Below are 22,706 nucleotides of genomic sequence, written 5' to 3' on the forward strand. Positions count from 1 at the left end.
AGATTTGAGCTCTGAGAATCCCTAAGTGTAGGAGCTTGGGAAATACCCTTAACATCTCCAAAAGCAGATTTCCACTTCTGTGATATGGGGTTGAAGTGTCACTGTGAGGAATAAATCGTAAAGGGAAAGGACCAGGCACACAGCTGCCCTTGGTCAGTTCCTCCCTCCCGCTCCCCCTTTCCAACTTTAGTTACAAGTACGTCATACGTCTCCACAGTCATCCAGCTTTCACTGCCAGTTTCCAGAGAGTGAGCAATGCTGGAGTTACCCCAGGGGGCTCCACCGGCCTTAGCCCACAATTCTGCCCGCTCGCTAGGGCAAGGTCTGAAGGCTCAAAACCCCCTGCAAGCTGAGTTTATGCACAGTGGCATACTGAGGCATATGGAGGCTTTCCATGTTGCTGTTACTCTTAATAAACGTTACCATTTGTTGAGTGCTTACTATCTGCCAGGCAGAATTAGGACTTTACACATTATCATCTCGTTTCAAACAACCCTGGAAGGTAGGTAGGGAGGTAGGTAAACAGGTAGGTCTATAGGCAGGCCAATCTCAATTGCACAAATACATACCCTGAGGCTCAGGGTGAAAAGTGACCTACCCAAGAGCTCAGAGCTGCTGAACGTATTTTGACTCTGAAGGTGAACAGGAAACCTTTTAAGCATCTCTATTAGTCACAGCCCTGACCCACCTCGGTCCCATGCACCTTGTTATTCACTAAGGAAGAGCCTATGAAACTCAGAGCCGCCATCAGTGACGCTGAGGAAGCCTGACAGCGGCCACATCCACCCCAGGGCCTCTCGGTGCCCAGAGTCAGAACTGGCTCCCGTCGGAGTAGCCGCACAATTAAACCCGCTGTGCCCATTCCCCCTCTGAGGTTCCCGGCGCTACTCAACCCCTCCCCCAAGTGAAAATGATGAGCAGCTGAGGCTTCTCGAAAAAGCTCACTTTCAGAGAATTTCATCAGCATGTTTTCATTTTCCTTAAACTCGCTTCAGATTAAAAATCCTGAAAACTCATAACTTAGAAGAATTGGGAGGGGGTTCATCCGCAAACACTTCCCAAGTGCCTACTCCATACCAGCCCCCGTGACAGGCACTGGGAAATGCAGACAGCACGACAGAACCCCTGCCCTGGGGGTGCTCACCTTCTAGGCCGAGACGCAGGCCACAGCAGCCAAGTAACAAAGGGAGGTGAGGGCAGCTGTGAGGGCAGAGGAACAGAGCAGGCCTCCTGACAAGGGGAACCCCTGAGGCAAATCCTCAAGGATGAGGGGGACGCAGAGCAGGGTGCAGATAGCTGCTGAAAGCAGAGACAGGAGACACCTGGCCCCGGAACAGTGAGGACCCCATTGGGGCTGGAGTGAAGGGCAGAAGAGAGGCAGCAGTGAGGGCTGGGTTTTCTTCACTTTTTATCATGGAAAATTTTAGACATTAGCACATGAAGACAAGTCAGTATAATGAGCCCCACACACACACACCTGCCCACACCCCTGTCCCAACAACCAGGGAGCCGTGGCCAATCTCGTTCCATCGGTGTCCCCGCCTGCTCCCTGCGCTGCTGTGCAGGGTGGAAATGAACCCCAGACATCATATCCTTCCACCTGTAACCATCCCAGTGTGCAGAGAGGTGACTCCTCCATGGGAGAAATCACTGAGGCCAACCCAGTGCTGGGCCAAGAGAGGCCCAGATGTGTCACTTGCCCGTGGACACAGGCAGGGCAGTGGCAAGACCACTGGCCTATAATCAGCTCTCCTCCCCACATCTCATTGCACCAAATCACCTCGGCAATTCTGTGAAGACACCAGTCCCTCCGAGTCACTTATGGAAAACAGGGATAATGATATTACTTACCTCACAGAACAGCAGTGAGGATTATAAGAGATAATACATGTGGAGGCGCTTTCTAAATCTATAGTAAAGTATTATAAAAACCTGAGTAATTAGTATTAATGATATTTTTATCCTACATTTGCTGCCGAAAAATCAGACAATTCCTGCTAGGAAATAGGTATATCTGATTTAAATAAGGCAATCACCATCCGAGCACTTTACGCTTCGTAAGCAAAGTGGGAAGGCTTCGCTGCCTCAGCAACTACCAGCATTTATTCAGAATATGTGTGTTATGCATGCGTGTGATGTCCAAACAGAAACCCTTACCTGTCTGAGTCCTGCAGAGATTTCACCAGATGTGTATAGATGTCCTGCTCTTTCTTTAAGACCTGAATCAGCTCTTCATAGCCTAATTGTTGTTTTTCCTGAAAACGACAATGGGCATCTGACATTAAGAGAAGAATTTTGAAAGCGCACATCCTTACATTATGCAAACACATGTGGATAGTTCTGGTTTATAAATCCAAACAAAGGTGAACCCCTGTGCCAGGCTCCGGATCAGGCTGCAGTCAGAGGGCACCACCTGCAGGGGGAGTGGGGAATGACCGCACATCACTCACGGAGGAAGAAAGCTGAGCGCAGTGCTCCGGACAATACCCAACTGCCCTTCGTGAAACTTCCTCTGCCCTCCCCGCCCCAACCCAGCTCAGAGCTGCTGGTCATTGTTTTCACAAAACTACAAAGAATGCCCTTCCACGCTTGTTCTTGCTACAAAGAAAAGAAATTCATCAACCAAAACCTGACAAGTTTTAGGGACAAGGGACTTACATTAAAATAGTAGAGGCCAGGTGAGCCACGCTTTCAAGGCACCATGAACAGACTGATGATAAAGAGATCTGAGGGGGATCTCTGCCACTTACTAGCTATGTGACCTCGGCTAACCAGTTTAACAAACCTCTGTGAGGTTCAGGCTCCTCATCTATGAAGTGAGGATGTAATTTTGTGAATTTCACAAATGTGAAAATTTTTTTAGAGTTCAAATTTCGGCTCTGTGACTTCCTGGTTCTGGGACCTCAGGAAGTTACTTACTAGAGCCACCTGTAAAATGCTGGACAACAGCCACCACCTTATGGAGTTACAGAGCAGATACAAGTTCAATTGTGTGCTGGAAGGAATCAAGGATCCCAGGGGAAATGGCCAATTCCAGTACTGATGCAATGAAATTCAAAAGCAATCCACGTCTACAGCATTTTGTCACACCAGAAAATAAGGAAGTGTTTAAAGAATGGAGCACTGTCAAAAGGATACAGGAGCCAGTTTGAAAAGGCCAAGCCTGGGACAATTGAGCATCAAAACAATGATAGTAACAGATTAGAACCCACTGAGTGAAACAGGAATTCACGTCCACACGGACATGAGTAAATGAGTACATGGGAAGAAGAACGGGCTTTTCTTTACAGAACAACTAATAAATGTAGAAGGAATAATGGAATTAGAAGAATCACCATTTGCTAACCATCATGGTAAGAAATTATTCAGCCAAGAAACATAAAAGGAGGCTAAAACTAACGGGTGAAAGTTTGAAGAAGATCAGCGTATTTACATGGACTCAAAATACCTCCCCTCAAATACTTACTAATTACAAAGGAAAAAAGAGTAACTGCATAGTCGAGACACCATGCAGGCACCACCTTCACAAAGTTAACCCAAGTCAGCATGGCCGGTAATGCTTAGGTAACAAACCTAAGCTGTGTACTGTCGGATGGACACACTGAGGACACAGCTCTGGTCCTGTGACCCTCCTGCCAAGGATGCCTCACCTGAAGCCAGGCACCAAGAAACATCAGACAGACCCAACTAAAGGACACTCCACAACAGAACTGGCCTGGACGTTTCAAAAGTCTCAGGGCCGTGAAAGTCAATAGACTAAAGTCTACTAAATGCAACACAAGATCCTGAATTGGCTCCTTCCACTACAAAGGGCTTTACGGGACAGCTGGTGAGACACGAATGAGCCTGAGGGTTCGATGGTAGTCTGAGGGTCTCTGCTCAGTCCCTGGCTGTGACGGCTGTGCTGTGTCATACAGGAAAAGGTCCCTGCTGACACGAAGTACGCACTCAAGTATTCAGAACTGACAGGGCTTCACACAGGCAACTTACTCTCAGATGGCTCAGGACAAGCAAAACCCTTTACTCTTGTAACTTGCCTATACATCTGATATTATTTCAAAATAAGAAGAAAATGTTAAAATAAAGAAGTAAAGTGTGCAGGACACCTGGCACAGCGCCTGGCGCAGACTAGAAGCTCCTTAATGCTAGGGAGACGCTGGGTCAGTGGAGAGAGAGGGGCTGCAAGCAGCCCTTGTGTCTCGTGGACTCAGCCTGTCACCTAAAGTTCAGATAATGACCTAGGATAGGGCTTCCAACCCTAATGAAAACTCAAACATGAACGAGGGGAAAAAGGTACATCTTTATTTCCGCTAACCTCTAACTGAAATTTAGCGTTTCCTTCATTTAGGGGTTGAAGGAACACTGTTACTGCTACAAACCATAGTAGTACTCGGTGTTTTCCTGAGATTTTGTCATCAAAAGAAATAGTTACTTTGTATATGTTGCAAGTATCTCAAAATATTTATTCTCATCACTACCTCAAAACTACAGCAGCCACTCTGTTCACCACTAGATCTTGTTATTTACCACATTAATAAAGAAGCACCATTTCTACAGCTGATTTTTTTTTTATATTTTGATAACCAAATTTCAAAATAATTGGTTTCCTTTATAATCCTGTGCACATATTTTGTGCATTTAAATACTTTTCCAGGGAAGAGGTCCTTGGCTCCAGCACACTACCCAAGGGATGCAGATGGCAAAAAGGTTAGCAGCCCCTGACCCAGGAGAACGCTGCTGTGCTTCTAGCCCTGAACGAAACAAGGCAAAGGCACCACCTGCCAACTGAGGGTTTTAAATGCTAACCCACCAGTTTGGTCATGAGAAGCTGGCCACCCACACTGCTAGAAATGTCAGACCCTTTTGTAAATCGTGCCACATGACACTGACACAAGGAGCTCCCACCTGCCTTCTGTACACAGTCACCAGTGTCAGCTCCCACCCGTACACACCGCACGTAGACAGAGGGCCCCAGGGGAGCGCCTGGGAGGAATTCACCCGGGGATCAAGACAAAGAGGCTACCATGTCCTCAGGATGTCAGCCGTGGTACAAAGTGCTCTCCAGCATTTTCTCATTTAATCCTCACAAGCCAGTGAGCTCAAGCATTACCACTCTCCCCATTTTGGTGATGAGGGAACCGAGGCACGGAGTCAGGGTGGTGAGGCAGGGTGTGGACCCAGGCAGCCAGGCTCCAGGGCCTGTGCTCTTTGGTCCACCCGTGAATGACCCACGATGGATGCAAAGCACTGGGAGTTAGACAAAGGTGACACAGTCGCTGTCAGCCACATAAAGGCCAGGCAACAGTGACGACGAAAATAAGAAAACCTACTGCTTCTTGAGCATCTACCACCAAGGGCAGGGACTGTTAAGAGCGTGTGACCTTATTAGCTGTGTGACCTTGAACAAGTTACTCAATCTCTCTGTGCTTCAATATCCTCACCTGTAAGTAGAGGTAATAATTCTATATATCTCATAGGGTTGTGAAACAGATTAACTGAGCTAATCTATACAAAATTCTCACATGGATGCCTGGCACAGAGTAAACACTTAAGGAGTGTCAACCATAACTACCATTCCTACGCTCCGATGCTAGGCCAGGTCCTTTACATAGGTCATCTCTAATCACAATAACGACCAAGGAGGTATATTAATCTTCCCACTTTTCAGATGAATAAACTGATTCTCTGAGGGGACAGGTCATGTGTTTTAGTCCATTCAGCTAATAAGTGGCAGTCAGAATTTGTGCTTAGATAAGTAACCAACCAAGAAGGACTAGGAAAAAACATGAATAAATGTGGACCTCAGGTGGATGTGGGAGACTCAGCTGTGGGATGTACATATCCAGTGAAAGAATCCTGACCCTGTGTGTATATATATATATATATATATATATATATTTTTTTTTTTTTTTTTTTTTTTTTTGCGGTATGCGGGCCTCTCACTGTTGTGGCCTCTCCCGTTGCGGAGCACAGGCTCTGGACACGCAGGCTCAGCGGCCATGGCTCACGGGCCCAGCCGCTCTGCGGCATGTGGGATCTTCCCAGACCGGGGCACGAACCCGTGTCCCCTGCATCGGCAGGCGGACTCTCAACCACTGCGCCACCAGGGAAGCCCGCGACCCTGTATCTTAACTGGATCACCGTGGGCCTGGCTGGAAGCCCGAGAGGACCGCCCACTGCGGTGCAGGGCCTGAGTGCCCGGCTTGGTTCCCCTCCCCTCCTTTCAGGCAGCCATTCCAAACCTTCACCAGGTTTTCCAGGTCACTGCTCACCTCAGCCCCCACCCTCCACCTGCCAGCCGGCCACACCTGTGCTTGCTTTCCTGCCCTTCCATCTCCGTGGAACCAGGAAACTCCCTCCTCCTCCTCACAGACCACGCTCCATCAGTCGAGCGCTCTCCACTGACACCCTCCATGGCCCCTTACAGAGACCCTCCTCCAGCCCCACGGCACCCTGGTTCACCTTCACCCGGAGCTCGTGTACCAACCACGTGTTCACAGGCCTGGGGACCCCTTGCGGGCAGCAGCACCCCGAGCCAGGCACAGTGCTTGCCACAGGTGCTCGCTGAAGTGATGATTAAAAAGGTAAGAGGGGAACACAGGGACCAATGTGACTCTTCAGAGCAGAGATTCCTGTGGCTATTTTGCATAATGGAAGTCAGAGTGAGTCAACGTCTTCCTAGAAGCAAATTGCTCACCCATGTTAAATAAATGAACTCTTCAGAGCCATTTGGGTCCCACTGCATCAATCACCTGCTCCCCTGCGCTGAATCATGCCCCATTAGAATGACGTCATTTGGCTCCCTCGGCAGAGCTGGCAAACCAGTGGGTCTCCTCGGCACAGAGGCAGAGGGCCAAGTGGCCCAGAGGGGGCCCCTGCTCAGCAGGAGCAACCAACCCCCCTGTCCCCTACCCTCTGCCCGCCATCCCCACTCTCCACCCCCGCCCTCCACCTTGCCTCTCCAAACAAGACAGAGCCCCAGAGTCTACGACCTCTGGCATCTGTGAGGCTCTCCGGTATGTTCCCAGTAAACACTCCCTTTCATTGTTGTTTCGCTCAAACTCCTCAGCGTTGGATCCTACAGCTTGCAATCAAAAGAACCTTAACAAATACACTCACATTATTTTTAATCCTCTCAGGAGGCAGGCATGTAACTCCCCATTTACAGATTAGGAAGGTGAGCTTCAGTGAGAGGAGGTGACTTGCCCAAGATCACAGAGCTAATAAGCGGCAGAACGGACATTCTGACACCAAAGCCGAGGCATTTTCTACTCCACCATAGTTTCCTCAATGACTTGAAGGAAACGTATGTAATGGGCAGACCACAATCTGAAGAGGCAGCAGATATGTAAAGAGAGACCTTAATGGCTCACTTCCTGGTAATCAGGGCAATTTAGTGGCCTGGTAGACAGATGGTGTCTATTTCAGTAGCTATATCACAGCTCTGCAACAAAGACCTTTATTTTAATACTCAGGAAATTCAGCTGCAACGTCCCAACCATGTCAATAGCCAAACTATAAATCTCTGGCTGCAGCAAGTTAAATATGGTCAGTGTGTTTTACTCTCTGTTCTTCAATTCCCTGGTCATCTAGCATTAATTCTCAGGATCACACATGATTAGAAGGAAAACAGACTGCCCAGAGCCAACGGAGACATCATCACAGCCTCAAGTTCTTCATAGAAATGGGCAGAGGATAAACCCAAAATCAACACAAAATGGCCAAGGGCAGAGCAGAATAAATCCGTGTTTCCTACAAAGAAAGAACTACAACCTGAAAAGTATACCTTTCTCGGGGGGAAAATACCGTAGGCTGCAACAGCTGGGATTTCTTAAACTGACACCTAGAAATTTTCAATTCCTAAATGATCATTTATAACCTTTTATCCTCGATTTGCAATTACTCTTGCAGAACAGAATTAAAACCTTTGCTAAAATATGTAGGTATTTTGCACAGTCATTTAAGCATCACCAGGATCTAAAATATGACTGAAATGCCCATGGGATGACTTTATACTTGTGTTTCTAAGAAGTACAGGCAAGCGGCCAGCACAAAAAACTAAAAAACAATGCGGTACAGATGATCAAACTAGTGACATGAAATATTAAAATACTGTTAGTAAATTTAGAAACATTTTGTTCAACATTTAGACACTCTTTACATATCTAAAACATGATTCAAAATAGTAAAGTTTAACTAAATGTATTCAAATTAGTGATTATTTGTCCATCTAAAACACCTGATGGGCTGCTATCTTGTTTCAAAACAGACTGTGCCTCGTGAAAAGATGTTCAACATCGCTAATCATTAGAGAAAATGCAAATCCAAACCACAATGAGGTACCACCTCACAGTGGGCAGAATGGCCACCACCAGAAAGTCTACACATAATAAATGCTGGAGGGGGTGTGGAGAAAAGGAACCCTCCTGCACTGTTGGTAGGAATGTAAATGGGTGCAGCCACTATGGAAAACAGTATGGAGGTTCCTTAAAAAGCTAAACAGAGGGCTACCATATGATCCTGCAATCCCACTCCTGGGCATATATCTGGAGAAAACTCTAATTCAAAAAGGCACATGCACCCCAATGTTCACAGCAGCACTATTCACGATAGCCAAGACATGGAAGCAACCTAAATGTCCATCGACAGCTAAATGGATAAAGAAGATGTAATGGAATGTTACTCAGCCATAAAAAAAGAATGAAATAATGCCACTTGCAGCAACATGGATGGACCTAGAGATGATCATACTAAGTGAAGTCAGTCAGAAAGAGAAAGACACACATATGATACCACTTATAGGTGGACTCTAAAACAATACGATACAAATGAACTTATTTACAAAACATAAAGAGACTCACAGACATAGAAAACAAACTTATGGTTACCAAAGGGGAAGGGGGGAGGAGATAAATTGAGAATCTGGGATGAACAGATACGCCCTACTATATATAAAATAAACAACAAGGACCTACAATATAGCACAGGGAACTCTATTCAGTATCTTGTAATAACCTATAATGGAAAAGAATCTGAAAAAGAATATATGTACACACACACACACGCACACACACACACACACACACACGTGTATAACTGAATCACTTCGCTGTATACCTAAAGCTAACACAACATTGTAAATTAACTATACTTCAATTTTTAAAAAACAGTTAAACAAGACTGTGTCTGATTATGGGTTAACGTGCATCTTAATATCCAACTAAATTTGGTCAAAATAAAGGAACTATTCACAAAATAAAGCGACTAAATCACAAAACATTAGCCCTCTGAGATTTAGTTACTGGACTTGCCCAAGGTCACTCAAGTGAAGTGACAGAACCAAGAGAGGAATCCAGGCCTCCAGACTTCCGGCCCAGCCCAATGGCCAAGTCCTCGCTGACATTCTTATTCAAGAGGGATGGCAAAACGCAAATCCACAAATGGTCAGAGTTAAGAAGGAACTCCCACCGCTCAGGCAGCGGTGCGCTCCAGGACCAGAGCTGATACGGAGCGGATACACAGTGCAACGGTCGGTACTGGTGCTAAAATACTGAAACACGTCTACACCAGTTGTAAACTAACCCCTGATCCATACACCCCAACCACCCCAGCCCCTCTCCAAGACCCAGGAACTACAGGGTTGGTGCCTGGCACAAGAGGAGGCCTCCGGGACCCCACTCCAGCCCTAGCGCCTGAGTCTGTTCTGATGGCTGTGCCCGTGCTACACTGGTTGTTAATTATTTTGAGAATCATCCTTCACAAAAACCACAAGTCATGATCAGAGTCATTCATCAGAGAAAAATTTGCATAACAATTCCCTGTTTTCTGAACGTATGTACTTAATTAAAGCCAGGCTTAAAAAAAACCAACAAACCTTGGCCGACAGTGAACGCCTTTCTTTCCCATCTCTGGCTGCCTAGCTGTATTACAGGCAAGCTGCACGTCAGAACAATCTGGACGCATCTCCACAAACCAATATCATCAGTCATTCAATCAACAAATGTCCACTGAGCCAGGCACTGGGATTCAGACAGGAACACCAGTTCCCTTCCCCTGAGGTGCCTCCTGGGGTGCGCAGGGCTCCAGGGAGGGGAAGCACCAAGGCGGCTCCGTAACGTCAACCCAAGGGCTAAGCGCTACGGTGGATGGATGTGCAAAGTGCCGCACAAGGGGGTGGACAAGGAGACGTCGCGTTCAGCAGGCCAGGCAAGGAGCCCAGAGAAGGTGACACCAGAGCGGCAGCCCTAGGGGTGTGCAGGAGCCACCAGGTCAACAAGGAAGAAGAAGGCATTCCAGGCAGATGGAACAGCATGTGCAAAGGCACAGAGAGGTACAAACACGGAGTTTTCGGGAATCTGCAGGAAGTGAGGTGTTGTTAGAGATGATGGGGAATGAAAGAAAAGGAGAATGGAAAGCTAGCTTGGGGCCAGATCACGAAGGGCCTGCTGTGCCATTGTAGGTGTGCATGGAAATGTTCAACTGGGAAATGTTCTTACCTCGAGATTACATAGATCTTGAGAGAGTTGCCCCCAGGAGGGCAAACATGAGGCTCATCTTTGAACAAGCTCTAGTTTCTCGGTTTCCTGAGCAGTGCAAATACTAACACTCAGCTGAAGGATACTAATCTGTAAGGAGGAAAGACTGAGAACCCCTCCTCCTACCTGCTGTAAGCTCATTTACCAGCACAAGGGCCTTGGAGGATCTTTAGGTCAGAGGAGTCATCAAATATGTGTCAGGAAAGGATATGAATTTGCATGTGAATGTCCAATTTCAGTCGAGCTTACCTCGGAGAAGATGCTTTTGCTGCCTGGTGACTGAGAAGAGCACTTTTCTGTTATTAAGTCTTCACTCCTGAAATCGAGATCCCCCGCAGTCATTAAATAACGGTTCTGCTGTATTGCTTCCAAGTCTTTTTCACTGAATTTCTAAGGAAGAAAACAAATCATAAGGAAGTTGTCATCAAGAAAAAAATACCAAGCGATGGTCCCAAACTCTTTAAGGGAAGATTTACTGTTTTTCACAATTTAAACAATTTCCACCGTCCCCAAATATTAGGCAATTACACATGGTAATGCAATCCCTTTGTGCATTATTACAACCAGGAGCGCAGCACGCCAGCAAGGCACAGGCAAGGACTGTGGCAGTCATTACAAACCTCCCCTCTGGCCACCACTGGGACACCTCCCAGCGGGTACAGAAGACAAAGCCCAGGCTCTGGCCCCACGACCCAGGCTCCAATCCTGGGTCCTCCTTGGCCAGGGCGTGATTTCTGAGTCTGTTTCCCATGCTACAGGGTTAGTGCAGTGATTAGAGGGACTGTGTATCAAAACCCAACAAAGTCTAGGCGCTCCTGAAACATTACAAATTTGACAAAACTTGAACCGTCCATATCTACGAGGAGATTTGACTTCCAGGAAGAAAAAGGCAAGACTGCAACTACTTTGGGGGTCTGGTCACAGGTGAAAGCTCCTCCTTCACGATGAGACACAATACAGCCCACTTCACCAACCCCTTCAGACGAGGTCACATCCAACGATACTACAGGCCTGGAAACCACTTCTCTGGTCTTCTGGCCAAATTCAAGCACAGAAATCTATTCCTAACAATTTAAAACCTGGTAACTCCTGAACTAGGTGTCCGTCCACTCTCTGTGGGAAATTAAGGGTGAGAACCTCATCTCATTCCTAATCACCCATCAGAATTAATTCATCATGTCAAACATTTCTAAAATAGCTGAACACAAGCAAGAAAGTAGAAGCAATTTTTTGTAAAAACCCACTGAACTGTAACAGGAAGCACTGGGAATCAAATAACCAAAACAGAAATTCTAGAATTACCATCATGCAGTTGTGCTTGAGTTACAATTTTCATTTTTATTTCTTAAAAGTCCAACTATACATACACATTAACAAACGGGCCCACAAGGCTTAGAAGGGAACAGCCACCCCTAGCTCGCCACTTCTCACCTCTGAGTCCCACTCGCAGGATAAAACAGCTTTTGACTCTACTGATTTCTGTTATTTACTTCCATGTTTCTACACTGCGCTCCTATGCTCACATTGCTTGATTTCCTAAGGTTAGATTTTATTAACTGGCTCCTGTCATAGAAGTTTAAGGATGTAGCTCTCGCATCATCCACCCCCCAACGCTTTTCCTAATAGTTACATCACGATTTTGGTTAAATCAACATTCTGCATTTACGTGATTATGGCCACGCACATACTGTCCACAGCCCAGCCAAATGGTGTTCCATGGTGACATTTCCGTTCATGTTTAATTCCTTGCTTTTCTTGGAATTAGCAACAACTGCTTTGTTGTGTTTACTTAGTTCGTAAAACTAAATTATGTACTTGGCGTTAATTTATCTCCAAACTTATAAATTCTTCTACATGGAGTCAAGACACATCAGGTAAATGATGGGCTCTATTTCAGTTTCTTGAAAGAATCCCAACTAAGCCCTCCCTCAACGGCTCAAATCTGGCCTTCCACGTAAGTGGCTGGGATCTCCCTTCCCCACGTGCCAGGTGAATTCCCTACTTTCTGGATCCCATTCTGTGTTACTTCCTCGCTCGTACGGACTCGTCCTCCAGCAGTTTCCTGCAAGGAGCACATGGAGGCAGATGATTTTAGGCATGAAATGTCTGAAATTGCCTTTATTCTGCCCTCACTCTTGCTGCCAGCTTGGCTGACTACAGAATGCTGGACTGGAAACCACTTTTCGTCAAAACTCGGAAAGCACTGCTCTCCTGTCTCCTGGCTTCCAATGTTTTTTTTTTCTGTTTTGTTTTGTTTTAACATCTTTATTGGGGTATAATTGCTTTACAATGGTGTGTTAGTTTCTGCTTTCTAACAAAGTGAATCAGCTATACATATGCATATGTTCCCATATCTCCTCCCTCTTGCGTCTCCCTCCCTCCCCTGGCTTCCAATGTTGCTGCTGAGAATTCTGATGTCATTTCGGGTCTGGGTCCTTTGTATGGGACCTATTATTTTCCTCTCTCTGGAAGCCTTTCAGATCCTCTCTTTGCCCCTGTGTTCTGAAATTTCACAATGACACAGGATTATGAAATTGCGATAGAGGTCTTTCTTCATTCACCGTGCCAGAAGCAGGGCAGGCCCTTTCAAGGTAGAGATATCTGCCCTTGCATTCTGAAAAGTTTTCTCCTATTACTTTGAACTTTTCCTTCCCTCTGCTTTGCCTCTTCTATCTTTCTGGAACTTTTGTTCGTCATATATTGGAGCCCTTGACTCGAGCCTCTGATTTTCTTATCTTTCTTCTCTCATTTGCTCACCTTTTTGTTTGTTTCTGTGTTTAACTATATTTTCTGGGAGATGTACTTGACTCTCGTGCAACTTTTCTAACTCTTTTATTAGGCTCTTTATATCTGTAATCATACTTCCAATTTCCAATAAGGTCATCCCTCTTTTTCCCAAATATCTTTTTTATCAGATCCCGAACTCATTTCTTATCTGAAGATGTTACAGTATTGAGTTTTTTGAAAAGCTGTCTAGTTTTCTTCTCCGCCTCCACTGTTTCTGTTTCCTCTACGTAGCTTTGTTCTGTCTTTGTCTTTCCTCTTAGACGCTTTTCTCCTGTTTGGGGAACTCGGGCCACCCACGTATCTTTAAGGGTAGAAGTGTCCAGAAGCTCCGTGAGTGTGGAAAAGTACCTCAATGGCAGCCTCACTGTGAGGTGATCAGGCGGGGACTCGGCTGTTTTGTTGAAGGACCCCCTACTGTCAGTCAGCATCTTTCAGTCTTCTGGGTCCACAGAGGACTCTCCGTGCTGGTACGCACACTTCCACTCCTTCTCACTGAGGGATCCACTCCTGTTTTCAGCTGCACCTGGTGAGCCCCAGGCCAGAGCTTCTCTGGTTTAAGGTCCCCACAGAGTAAACCTCCCATATAGTGCTGGTGACAATAAGGCCACCTAACTGCCCAGCATTCCAGCAACCTCTGTTGCTGACAAAGGTACCAGGTACCCCCACTGCCCACTGAGCCTTCCTGGGTTCTGTAGGATTAATCAGCTTCTTCTTGTTGGCTTTTCATCCCCAAGGCATGAGGCAGACGGGAGAAAGCTGAATCCTATGGAGTTACCACTTATCATTCAAACAGCAACCTGCCCTTCCACCATTCCCATTCTCCTGGTCCTGTGCGTTTATACCTTTTCACCCCTTCACCGTCACGTTAATGAGGCTTCAGGAGGAAGCAGTGTTAAACACGCATGTTCACTCCACCATGGTTACCCGTAATTCTGAGCTGAATCAAAAATCCAATATACCATCAAATGATAAGGGTAGTCCAAGACAAAAAAGGAACAGATAGAAGAAAAATACAGAGGAGTGAGACAGCATGGCACAAAGGAAAGCCAGTACCGCAGCAGAAGGCTGGCGCTACAGCAAAGCAGGCCAGGGCCTGAATCAGGCCCTGCCGTTTACTAGTCACGTGACCCAGGACAACTCCCTTCTCTTCTCGAAGCTTTCATTTCTACAAACTTACCTCCCTGGTGGCTGAGGTCCAAATGGCATAAAGAAAGCTCTACAGCGCTCCGATAAACAACAGTGAAGACCACAGTCCTTTTTTGCCCAGCCTTACCTTTTTATAAGCATTCCTGTAAAAAAAGTTTAAAAGGCAAAGCAAAACCAAAAAAACCTATGCCGAAGTCAAAAGATTTAAATACAAAAGAAAAACTGTTGTGGTACCTGAAGCAACAAGTCCTTCTGATTGGCACTTTCTGTTAGACTTCTGATCACTTGCTCTTGACTGTGCAATTTTTTATTACTTTCATTCAAAAGACTCTTGTAACGATTCTCCACTGCTTTCTCTCTTTCATTCACTTCACTGCGTAATTTCTCAACTTCATTTCTAAGGTCCTACCAGAAGAAAAAAGAAAAAATGGAATTTACTTGACAAAAGTTTCAAGGTAATCTTTCACCTGTTTACCTTACTGCTGTAAGAGAGCAAGCTAAATAGATATATTTAACAAACGTGAGCTTCCTTCTCATTTAAAGTCTTATAAAAACCAACTTTTAAGAATAATAAATTTGGGGAAAGCTTCAATGCACAGACATTTATCACAAAATTATTAACAATCCTGAAAAACCAGAAAGAAACTAAATGTCTAAATCTAGCAACAGAGAATTAGTTATAAAAAGCATATGGTATAAAAAAAATCACAATTATGAGTAAAAACAAAGCAGGATACTATGTAATATGATGCGATTGTTTTCTAAGCGTTTACACAAAATATTGTCAAGGCTATGGGGAAACACACCAAAATAATGACAGTATCCCCAAGCAGAGGGATTATGGGTGACTTTGCATTGATTTTCATTTTTCTGAGTTTCTAAAATCTCTAAGTCTGTATTACTTTCATAATCAGAAAAAAAACTGTCTTAAAAAATGACATTTATAATAACATGGAAAATGCTGATGTTATATTGTTAAGGAAAAAAACGTAAAACAAACAGTATACAGTGTGATTTTTAACTACCTCAAAATCTGTACTATTTATAATAGTGAAGCACTATTCATAACAGCAAAAGGCTGGAAACAACCCGGATGTCCACCCACGGAGGAACAAACTCTGGTGCATTCTCACAGCGGGGCACTCTGAAGCTATAAAGGAAAAGGAATGAGGACTCTACAAATATCCCGCCCTCAAGTAATCTTCTAAACATATTGCGCAGGTGGGCACGTGGGGTGGAAAGTGGTGTGGACCCCAAGAGAAAAGAAAAGTATGTCTAGCATACTGCCATTTATTTAACCATAAATAATGGCTGCCTATACGGAAAAGGAGAGAACAAGGTACAGCAGAGAGTAGACTCATTTTACAGATGTGCCAGTGAAGTTGTTTAAATGTTTAGATAATTATTTTAAAAATAAAATAATAATCTCCTAAAACTAAAAGCAAAAGAAACAGAAAAAGAATTTAACTGTGTATCAAGGTGACTGGTTAACCAACCAGAGAGGAACGATCTCAGTAACGTAAAAGCAGACTAATTTGTACACCCCTAGTGGGATATTTCTCCAATGTCAAAGGGACTGCTGTAAAAATCGTAAACTGTTTTCAGTAATCATGTTGCAGGAAATAATATTCGTATTGTTACTCTGAAACTGTGTGCATAGATATATACATATTTATTAAATAAGTAATTATGACTATCATAAGAACCAAGCCTCAGAGAAAACAAATACAAATATAAAAGAAGTTAAAACATGTAATTCTAAATTTGAATTGGAAATACGAATATGAACTTACATTTTATTTCTTTCCTTTCACTGAAAAAGCCTAGAATCAGTATCCTCCCTAGCATGCAGGCTGTAGTCTCTAAATATCATAGCTCACCAAAAAAACCCAACAGGGTTCTTTAAAACAGTGGTTCTCAAAGTGTAGTCCCTAGAATGGAGTTAGCAGCACCACCTGGGAACCCCAAATGCAAATCACTGGGCCCTAACCCACACCTACTAAATCAGAAATTCTGAAGGGAGGGAGGGAGGGTCCAACAATCTGTGTTTTAATAAGCCCTCCAGGTGATTCTAAATCACACCAGAGTTTGCCTTATAGAAAGGGATGATTCCAGGCCTGGGGCAGGAATATATAGTATGAGCTCAGACATCTTATCATGTCAGAAAGGAAGGAAGCTGTCAAAGACTACACATTCACGTCCAGAGAACTCAGGAATCAACTCGAATAAAGCTTTTTCACTGTCGAAAGATAGGACAATTAGAATATCAAGGATAATGACAATGAATTAAAATACATCAAAAATGTTAAAAAGCTATGAGTTCATAATAATTAAAAAATAAAAAACCTTTTGGTCACTGTGATAGGCAGAATTACGGCCCCCACATCCTAATCCCCAGAATCTCCGACTACGCTGAATTACAGGGTAATAAAAGTTGAAGATGGGATGGAGGTGGCTAATCAGCTGACCTTAAAACAGAGATTATCCAGGTGGGCCCAACATAATCAAAGATCCTTAGAAGTGGAAGAGGGAAGCACGAAAAAGACTCCACCAGCCATTGCGGGCTTTGAAGATGGATGGGAGTCACGGGTCTAGATGTGCAGACAGCCTCTAGAAGCTGGAAAAAGCAAGGAAATGGATCTTCTCCTGGAGCCTTTAGAAGGAACACAGTCCTGCCATGGTAAGACCCATTTCAGATTTCTGACTTCCAGAACTACAGGGTAGGTTTGTGTTGGTAAGCAGCCAAGGGTGTGGTGATTTGTTACAGCAGCAATAGGAAACGAATACAGTCACCTTTAGAAGATTTTAGGGAATTCTTCCATTGTCTTTCTTGTATGAACTACACCCCAGAGTAACTAAATAGATAATGAAAAACAAATTTTTCTTCATACAAGTATACAGCTATAAAAGAAGAAGGAATGATGAAATTAAATTATCACCATTTTGCAAACAATCATCCATGGCTAGTAACATCACAAAAACAGGGACTATCAGATACAATGTACCTCCTGCTGGAAGTACAAATGACCACCTATGATATAATCTTGCCAAAAAATTAAACCTGAATTTGATCGTGCACCTTATCTAACTCCCAATTTATTAGAAATAAAAGTCAGCAGAGAAACAAGTTCAGTGACATTACAAAACTACAATCAGCAAAATCCAGAATGTGGAAAACAATAAAGGACAAAGGACCCAACTTATTCAACAAATAAATTTCAGAGAAAAAAAAGGAGAGAGAACCTGTAGATTAAATAATAATTAAGAAAGTTAGGGAAGGCTAGTGTGAACTCACAAATTCATACTGATTCTACTGATTCATTCTGAGTTCATTCTAGCGTCCTTTTCTTAATACACACACACAAACACACGCACACTTGCTCACACACAGAGATGGACTTAGAAATAAATACAGGTGTGTATGTGCATGTATGCAAACGTATTTTCAAGCTCTGTCTACTGCCAAGGCCTGGAAGTACTGACACCCCAGTAGTAATGAGGATACCTGTCATTCAGATCTTGGTTCCTAAATATCATTCTCCAATAAAAGAAACCAGAGACCCTTAGAGAAATGGTTGATTCCAGGATTGGGTTAGGGAAAATACAAGAAGAGTCCAGGACATCCTGTGACCCTAACAAGTATGGAAGTGCTCAAGAAATGTTAAAGACACAGGAATCAATTTGAAGGAGTTCCCAATGGCCATATCTGGGCCAATCTGAACAAGAAAATAAAACACGATAGTAACGGCTTAACAACCTACAGAATAGAACAAATATCCATGAATCCATACTGATATAAACAACTATACAATAAATAACTGCAGGAGAAGGGGCAGCCCTTCCTTACAGTAGAATTACAACTAGTAAGTGTAGAAGGAATGATGGAAAATCACCACTAAGCAAACACCACAGTAATGACTGTTGTAGGTAAGGGTCATCAATAAGATTCTTAAAAGTATGAGGAGAAACAAGACATTTACATAGTGTCAAAGTATTTCCCCCCAAAATACTTATCACAAATGGAGAATAGTAACTTTACTGCGGAGAAACCCAGGAGACCCCCACCTTAACCAAGTGACCAACACTAACTGCACCAGAAATAAGACGGATTGACATTATGCACCTCCAGATATGACATATCTCGTCTATGCTATTCTTGCCAAAAATGTATAACCTCAATCTAATCATGAGAGAAACATCAGACAAGCCCAAATTGAGGGACAGTAACAAGATAACTGATCAGTACTCTTCAAAGGAGTCAAGGTCACAAAAGACAATGACTTGAGCAACTGTCCCAGATTAGACAAAACTAAGGAGACATGACAATTAAAGGCAACGTGGATCCTGGACCAGAAAAGGGGCATTAATGGGAGAACTGGCAAAATTCAAATACAGTCTGCAGATGACAATACTGTATCAGTGTTAATCTCCTGATTCTGTTGAGTGTTCCACAGTTACGTGAAACGTGAACATTAGGGAAGCGGGACGAAGGATACATGGGAACTCTGTTATTATTTCGAATCTTTATGTCTAAAATTATTTCAAAAGTAAAACTTTTTAAAAAAGAGACTTATCAATCAGTACAATGTCCAGATCATGATTTGAACAAACTGTTTTACAACAATTTTTAAATAAGACAGGGAAATCTAAACATTAACTGGCTAGTTGGTAATATTAAGAAATTATTAATCTTTCTGAAGTGGAAAAAAAATTTTTTTAACATACTGAAAAACCAACAAAATAATATGCCTGGGAATTGCTTAAAATACTTGAGTGTTGAAAGAGAGGCAGTTGGGAGGAGGGTACAGATGAAACAAGGTTGGCTATGAGTTTATGAGTGCTGAGCTGGGTGACAATTACCAGAGGGTCAATGTACTATCCTCTCTCCTTTTCTGTGCATTTGCGTTTTTCTTTAGTAAGTACTTTTTTTAAAGTAATGATTAAAAACCTGAAAGAAATTACCAAAACACATGATTATGGATGATCTTTTTTTGTGTGTGGTACGCGGGCCTCTCACTGTTGTGGCCTCTCCCGTTGCAGAGCAAGGCTCCGGACACGCAGGCTCAGCGGCCATGGCTCACGGGACTAGTTGCTCCGCAGCATGTGGGATCCTCCCGGACCAGGGCACGAACCTGTGTCCCCTGCATCAGCAGGCGGACTCTCAACCACTGCGCCACCAGGGAAGCCCATGGATGATCTTTTCAATTATTTTTTCCCAATTTTTAAAACATTTTATACTAAGTATAGACCACATTCATAATGGGGGATAAAGTAAACATTTTTAAAGTAACATTTTTTAAAAAGAGAGAAACCACTTCAAAAATTAAATGTTACTCTTTTTCCTGGGCAAACAGATGATGGTAAGATTGTCCTAAGCCTTTAATCCAAAACAACCGGACCAAGAACCTATCACGAGTTATAAATGTAAACAGAAATTCAATTCTAGAGGGAGGAAAGAAGATCTTATTATAAGGCAACGGTAACAGAATTCTAAAGCTAAAGAATAAAAACATTCTCCCACAATACAGTTGGGCCAACAAATTAAGACATTTTCCCACTGCAGACGTTCCTGTCAGCCCTTGTCCATCTGCAGCCATAATTTTTATACAATTTTAACTTTGGTTTGGATTTTTTCCCCAAAATGTTACTTTATTCCATTACACCATGAGCTACAAAGAGCACACACCAACTAAACAATGATGACACATAAAGAAAAAATCTTAAAAGTTAAAAAGAAAAGTTTAAGAGTATAACGTCCAGAAAATAATTATTAAAAAAAAAAAAGTACAGAAGACGGAGGTCCACGGAGCTGCTGCGCCTGAGCTTACAACTTGGCTCTCCTCCTCTGAGTCCAGGAGAAAGGCTAGATGAGGTCACCGGGTGACGCTGAGTGAAAGATACCACACAATCTTCCTATCTATCCATTTTAATGAGCGTATCCTACCTCTCCTATTTCCCCACCATCTGTCTGCTCTTACGGGGAATAGAGCAAAGAACAGCTCTGTGCATAAAACAGGTTTTTTCTAACTTCTGGTTTGTTTTCTTAGGCTAAATCTCCAAGAGTGGAATTACTAGACCAAAGAGTAATAATAATAAGCATGGTTCGAGGATTCTCTCTACAAAAGAATTCACTTTCTTCCCAAAAGACAGTGGCTGAAATGCCACCAACAAAGCCTAAGTTTCCTGTTTCACCACAATCTCGCCAGCACTATTTTCTTAAATCTTTGCTAATTTAATTGGTATCAGATGGTCCTTCAAAGGGTTTGAATGCGCATGTCTCTGATGGCCCCCACCCTCGGCTTTGATATATCTGATTATCTGGATTTCCCCTTGTGCAAACTGTCTTTAGCCATTCATGAAAGCAGTTTCGAGGACGGTTCTAAAGAAAAGCCGATCTCTCAAGAATCGCCCACGGTGAGCGTACACAAGCGCACACGCACTCGCACACTCTCACGGTCCCCCGACATCAGAAAGGCCACCAGGACAGAGTCCATCTGTCTTACCAACGCTACCAGAGAACAGGCCGATGATGAACGTTTCGCGATGGTCTTGCCTTCCTGACCGCTTAGCGAGCTGTCCTAGTCCGAATGAGGACGGGGCCCAAGCGCAGAGGAGCAGCCACGGCTGGTGGGCAGTAGCCTGGGGCCGCCCCGGGACCGCCCACGCCTGGGTTCCACTGGTAAGAAAAGCTGCGGTGTGTCAAATCACATTAACCCACGTAACCTTCGCAACCCACGTGGCCTGCAAGGCTTTACTCCACCTGTACCCCCACTACCTCGCTGACCTCTTCTGCTGCTCTCCCCTCACTTGTTCCACTCTGGCACACCCGGCTTTCTTGCCGTCTCTCTTACATACCACGTACACTCCCAGCTCAAGGCTCTTCTACTCGCTCCTCACCCTGCCTGGAAAATTCCCCAAGGCTGCTCCCTCACTTCCATCAAGTCTGAGCTCAAATGTCACCTTCTCAGTCCAGTCTTCCCAAGCCCGTCCCACCTAAAATAACCACCACAAGCCCCACCGCAACCTCACTCCCCATATCCCTTCCCTTCATTATTCTTCCTCATAGCATCTGCTAATACGGTGTTTAATTATGTGTATGTTTTGGTTGTAGTCTCCCCTACCATGAAAGCAGGGATTTTTGTGTATTTTGTTTACTGTTTTATCTCCAGCACCTAGAATGGTACCTGGCACATAGTAGGCACTCACGGCAGATTTAAGATAGCCATAAATTCTTTGACCTTCCCATTGAAAGGTGTGGCGTCTGTGTCCCCTCGTATTAAGTCTGGGCAGTGCGGTGACTACCATGACCAATAGAATATGGCAGAAGTGACACTAAGCCAGTTTCTGGGTCCAGGCTTTAAGAAACTGGCAGCCTCCAACTCGTGTCTCTTGGAACTATGAGTCACCATCCAAAAAGCACGACTACCCTAATGCTGCCATGCTGGAGAGGCCACACACAGGTCTCCAGTTGACAATCCCAGCTGTGTCAGCTTTCCAGCCATCCCCCAAAAGGTAGCAGACATGTGAGTGAAGAGTTATGGATCCTCCAGACCAGCCCATCCACCAGCTGAATGCCATGAGTGACCTGGGCCATGGAGAGCAGAAAATCACCCAGCTGAGCCCTGCCCAAACCCTTAAGCCACAAAATCATGAGATATAATAAAATGGTAATGTTTTGAGACACCAAGTTCAGGGGTAATTTGTTATGTAGCAACAGATAACCAAAACAGCACTCAGTAAATATCTGTTGGACGACTGAATAAATGAAGAAGGTAGATGGGACTGCTCCCATTTTATGAATGAGGAAACAGGTCCAGATAGGTAAAGTAATTCTCCCAAAACCACAGTCACTAAGGGACAGCACCTGTCTGATTCCAAGCCTCTCGGTTCGCTTCCACACAATGACAAGGGTTTGGATTTCTTCGTTATCAGCCACTAATGCAATGATCCCAATCCACTCAGTGGTCATCTGACACTTGCTTTTAAACAAACCTCCCCCTGAAAACTGCTGAGAAAGGGACAATGAAATCTTTTGTTAAGCCACTTAGGTACATCTTTAAATTCACAATAAATTCACCTGCCATCCTAGAGAGATCCTACTTTTTAATTTTAAAATATGTGTGTATTATGCTAAGTAAAAAGTATACACTGCTCATGTGCACAGTAATTACAGGTCCACTTAACATCATTTCCCAGATTCAGTTCCCTCCTTTATAAAACACCTATCAGACCCGTACT

At 44.0% G+C, this 22,706-nt stretch overlaps 1 protein-coding gene across 10 annotated transcripts in view; it reads right to left on the minus strand.

Annotated features, from left to right (window-relative positions):
* The window catches only part of CDK5RAP2 (CDK5 regulatory subunit associated protein 2), a 182,358-nt gene that overhangs the window by 87,513 nt on the left and 72,139 nt on the right, over window positions 1-22,706 (minus strand). For all 10 annotated transcript variants that reach the window (XM_089913676.1, XM_022578895.2, XM_089913670.1 and 7 more), the window contains 3 exons: window positions 14,703-14,873; window positions 10,785-10,925; window positions 2,158-2,255 (listed from right to left, as the gene is read on the minus strand). In XM_089913676.1, coding sequence (XP_089769802.1) covers window positions 2,158-2,255; window positions 10,785-10,925; window positions 14,703-14,873 — 410 coding nt within the window. The remainder of the gene's footprint in view (window positions 1-2,157; window positions 2,256-10,784; window positions 10,926-14,702; window positions 14,874-22,706) is intronic.

The sequence above is a fragment of the Delphinapterus leucas genome, chromosome 6 (genome assembly GCF_059928025.1).
Source record: "Delphinapterus leucas isolate spDelLeu-1000000601 "Yukka" chromosome 6, BTC_Dleu_Yukka2, whole genome shotgun sequence".
Lineage (NCBI taxonomy): Eukaryota > Metazoa > Chordata > Mammalia > Artiodactyla > Monodontidae > Delphinapterus > Delphinapterus leucas.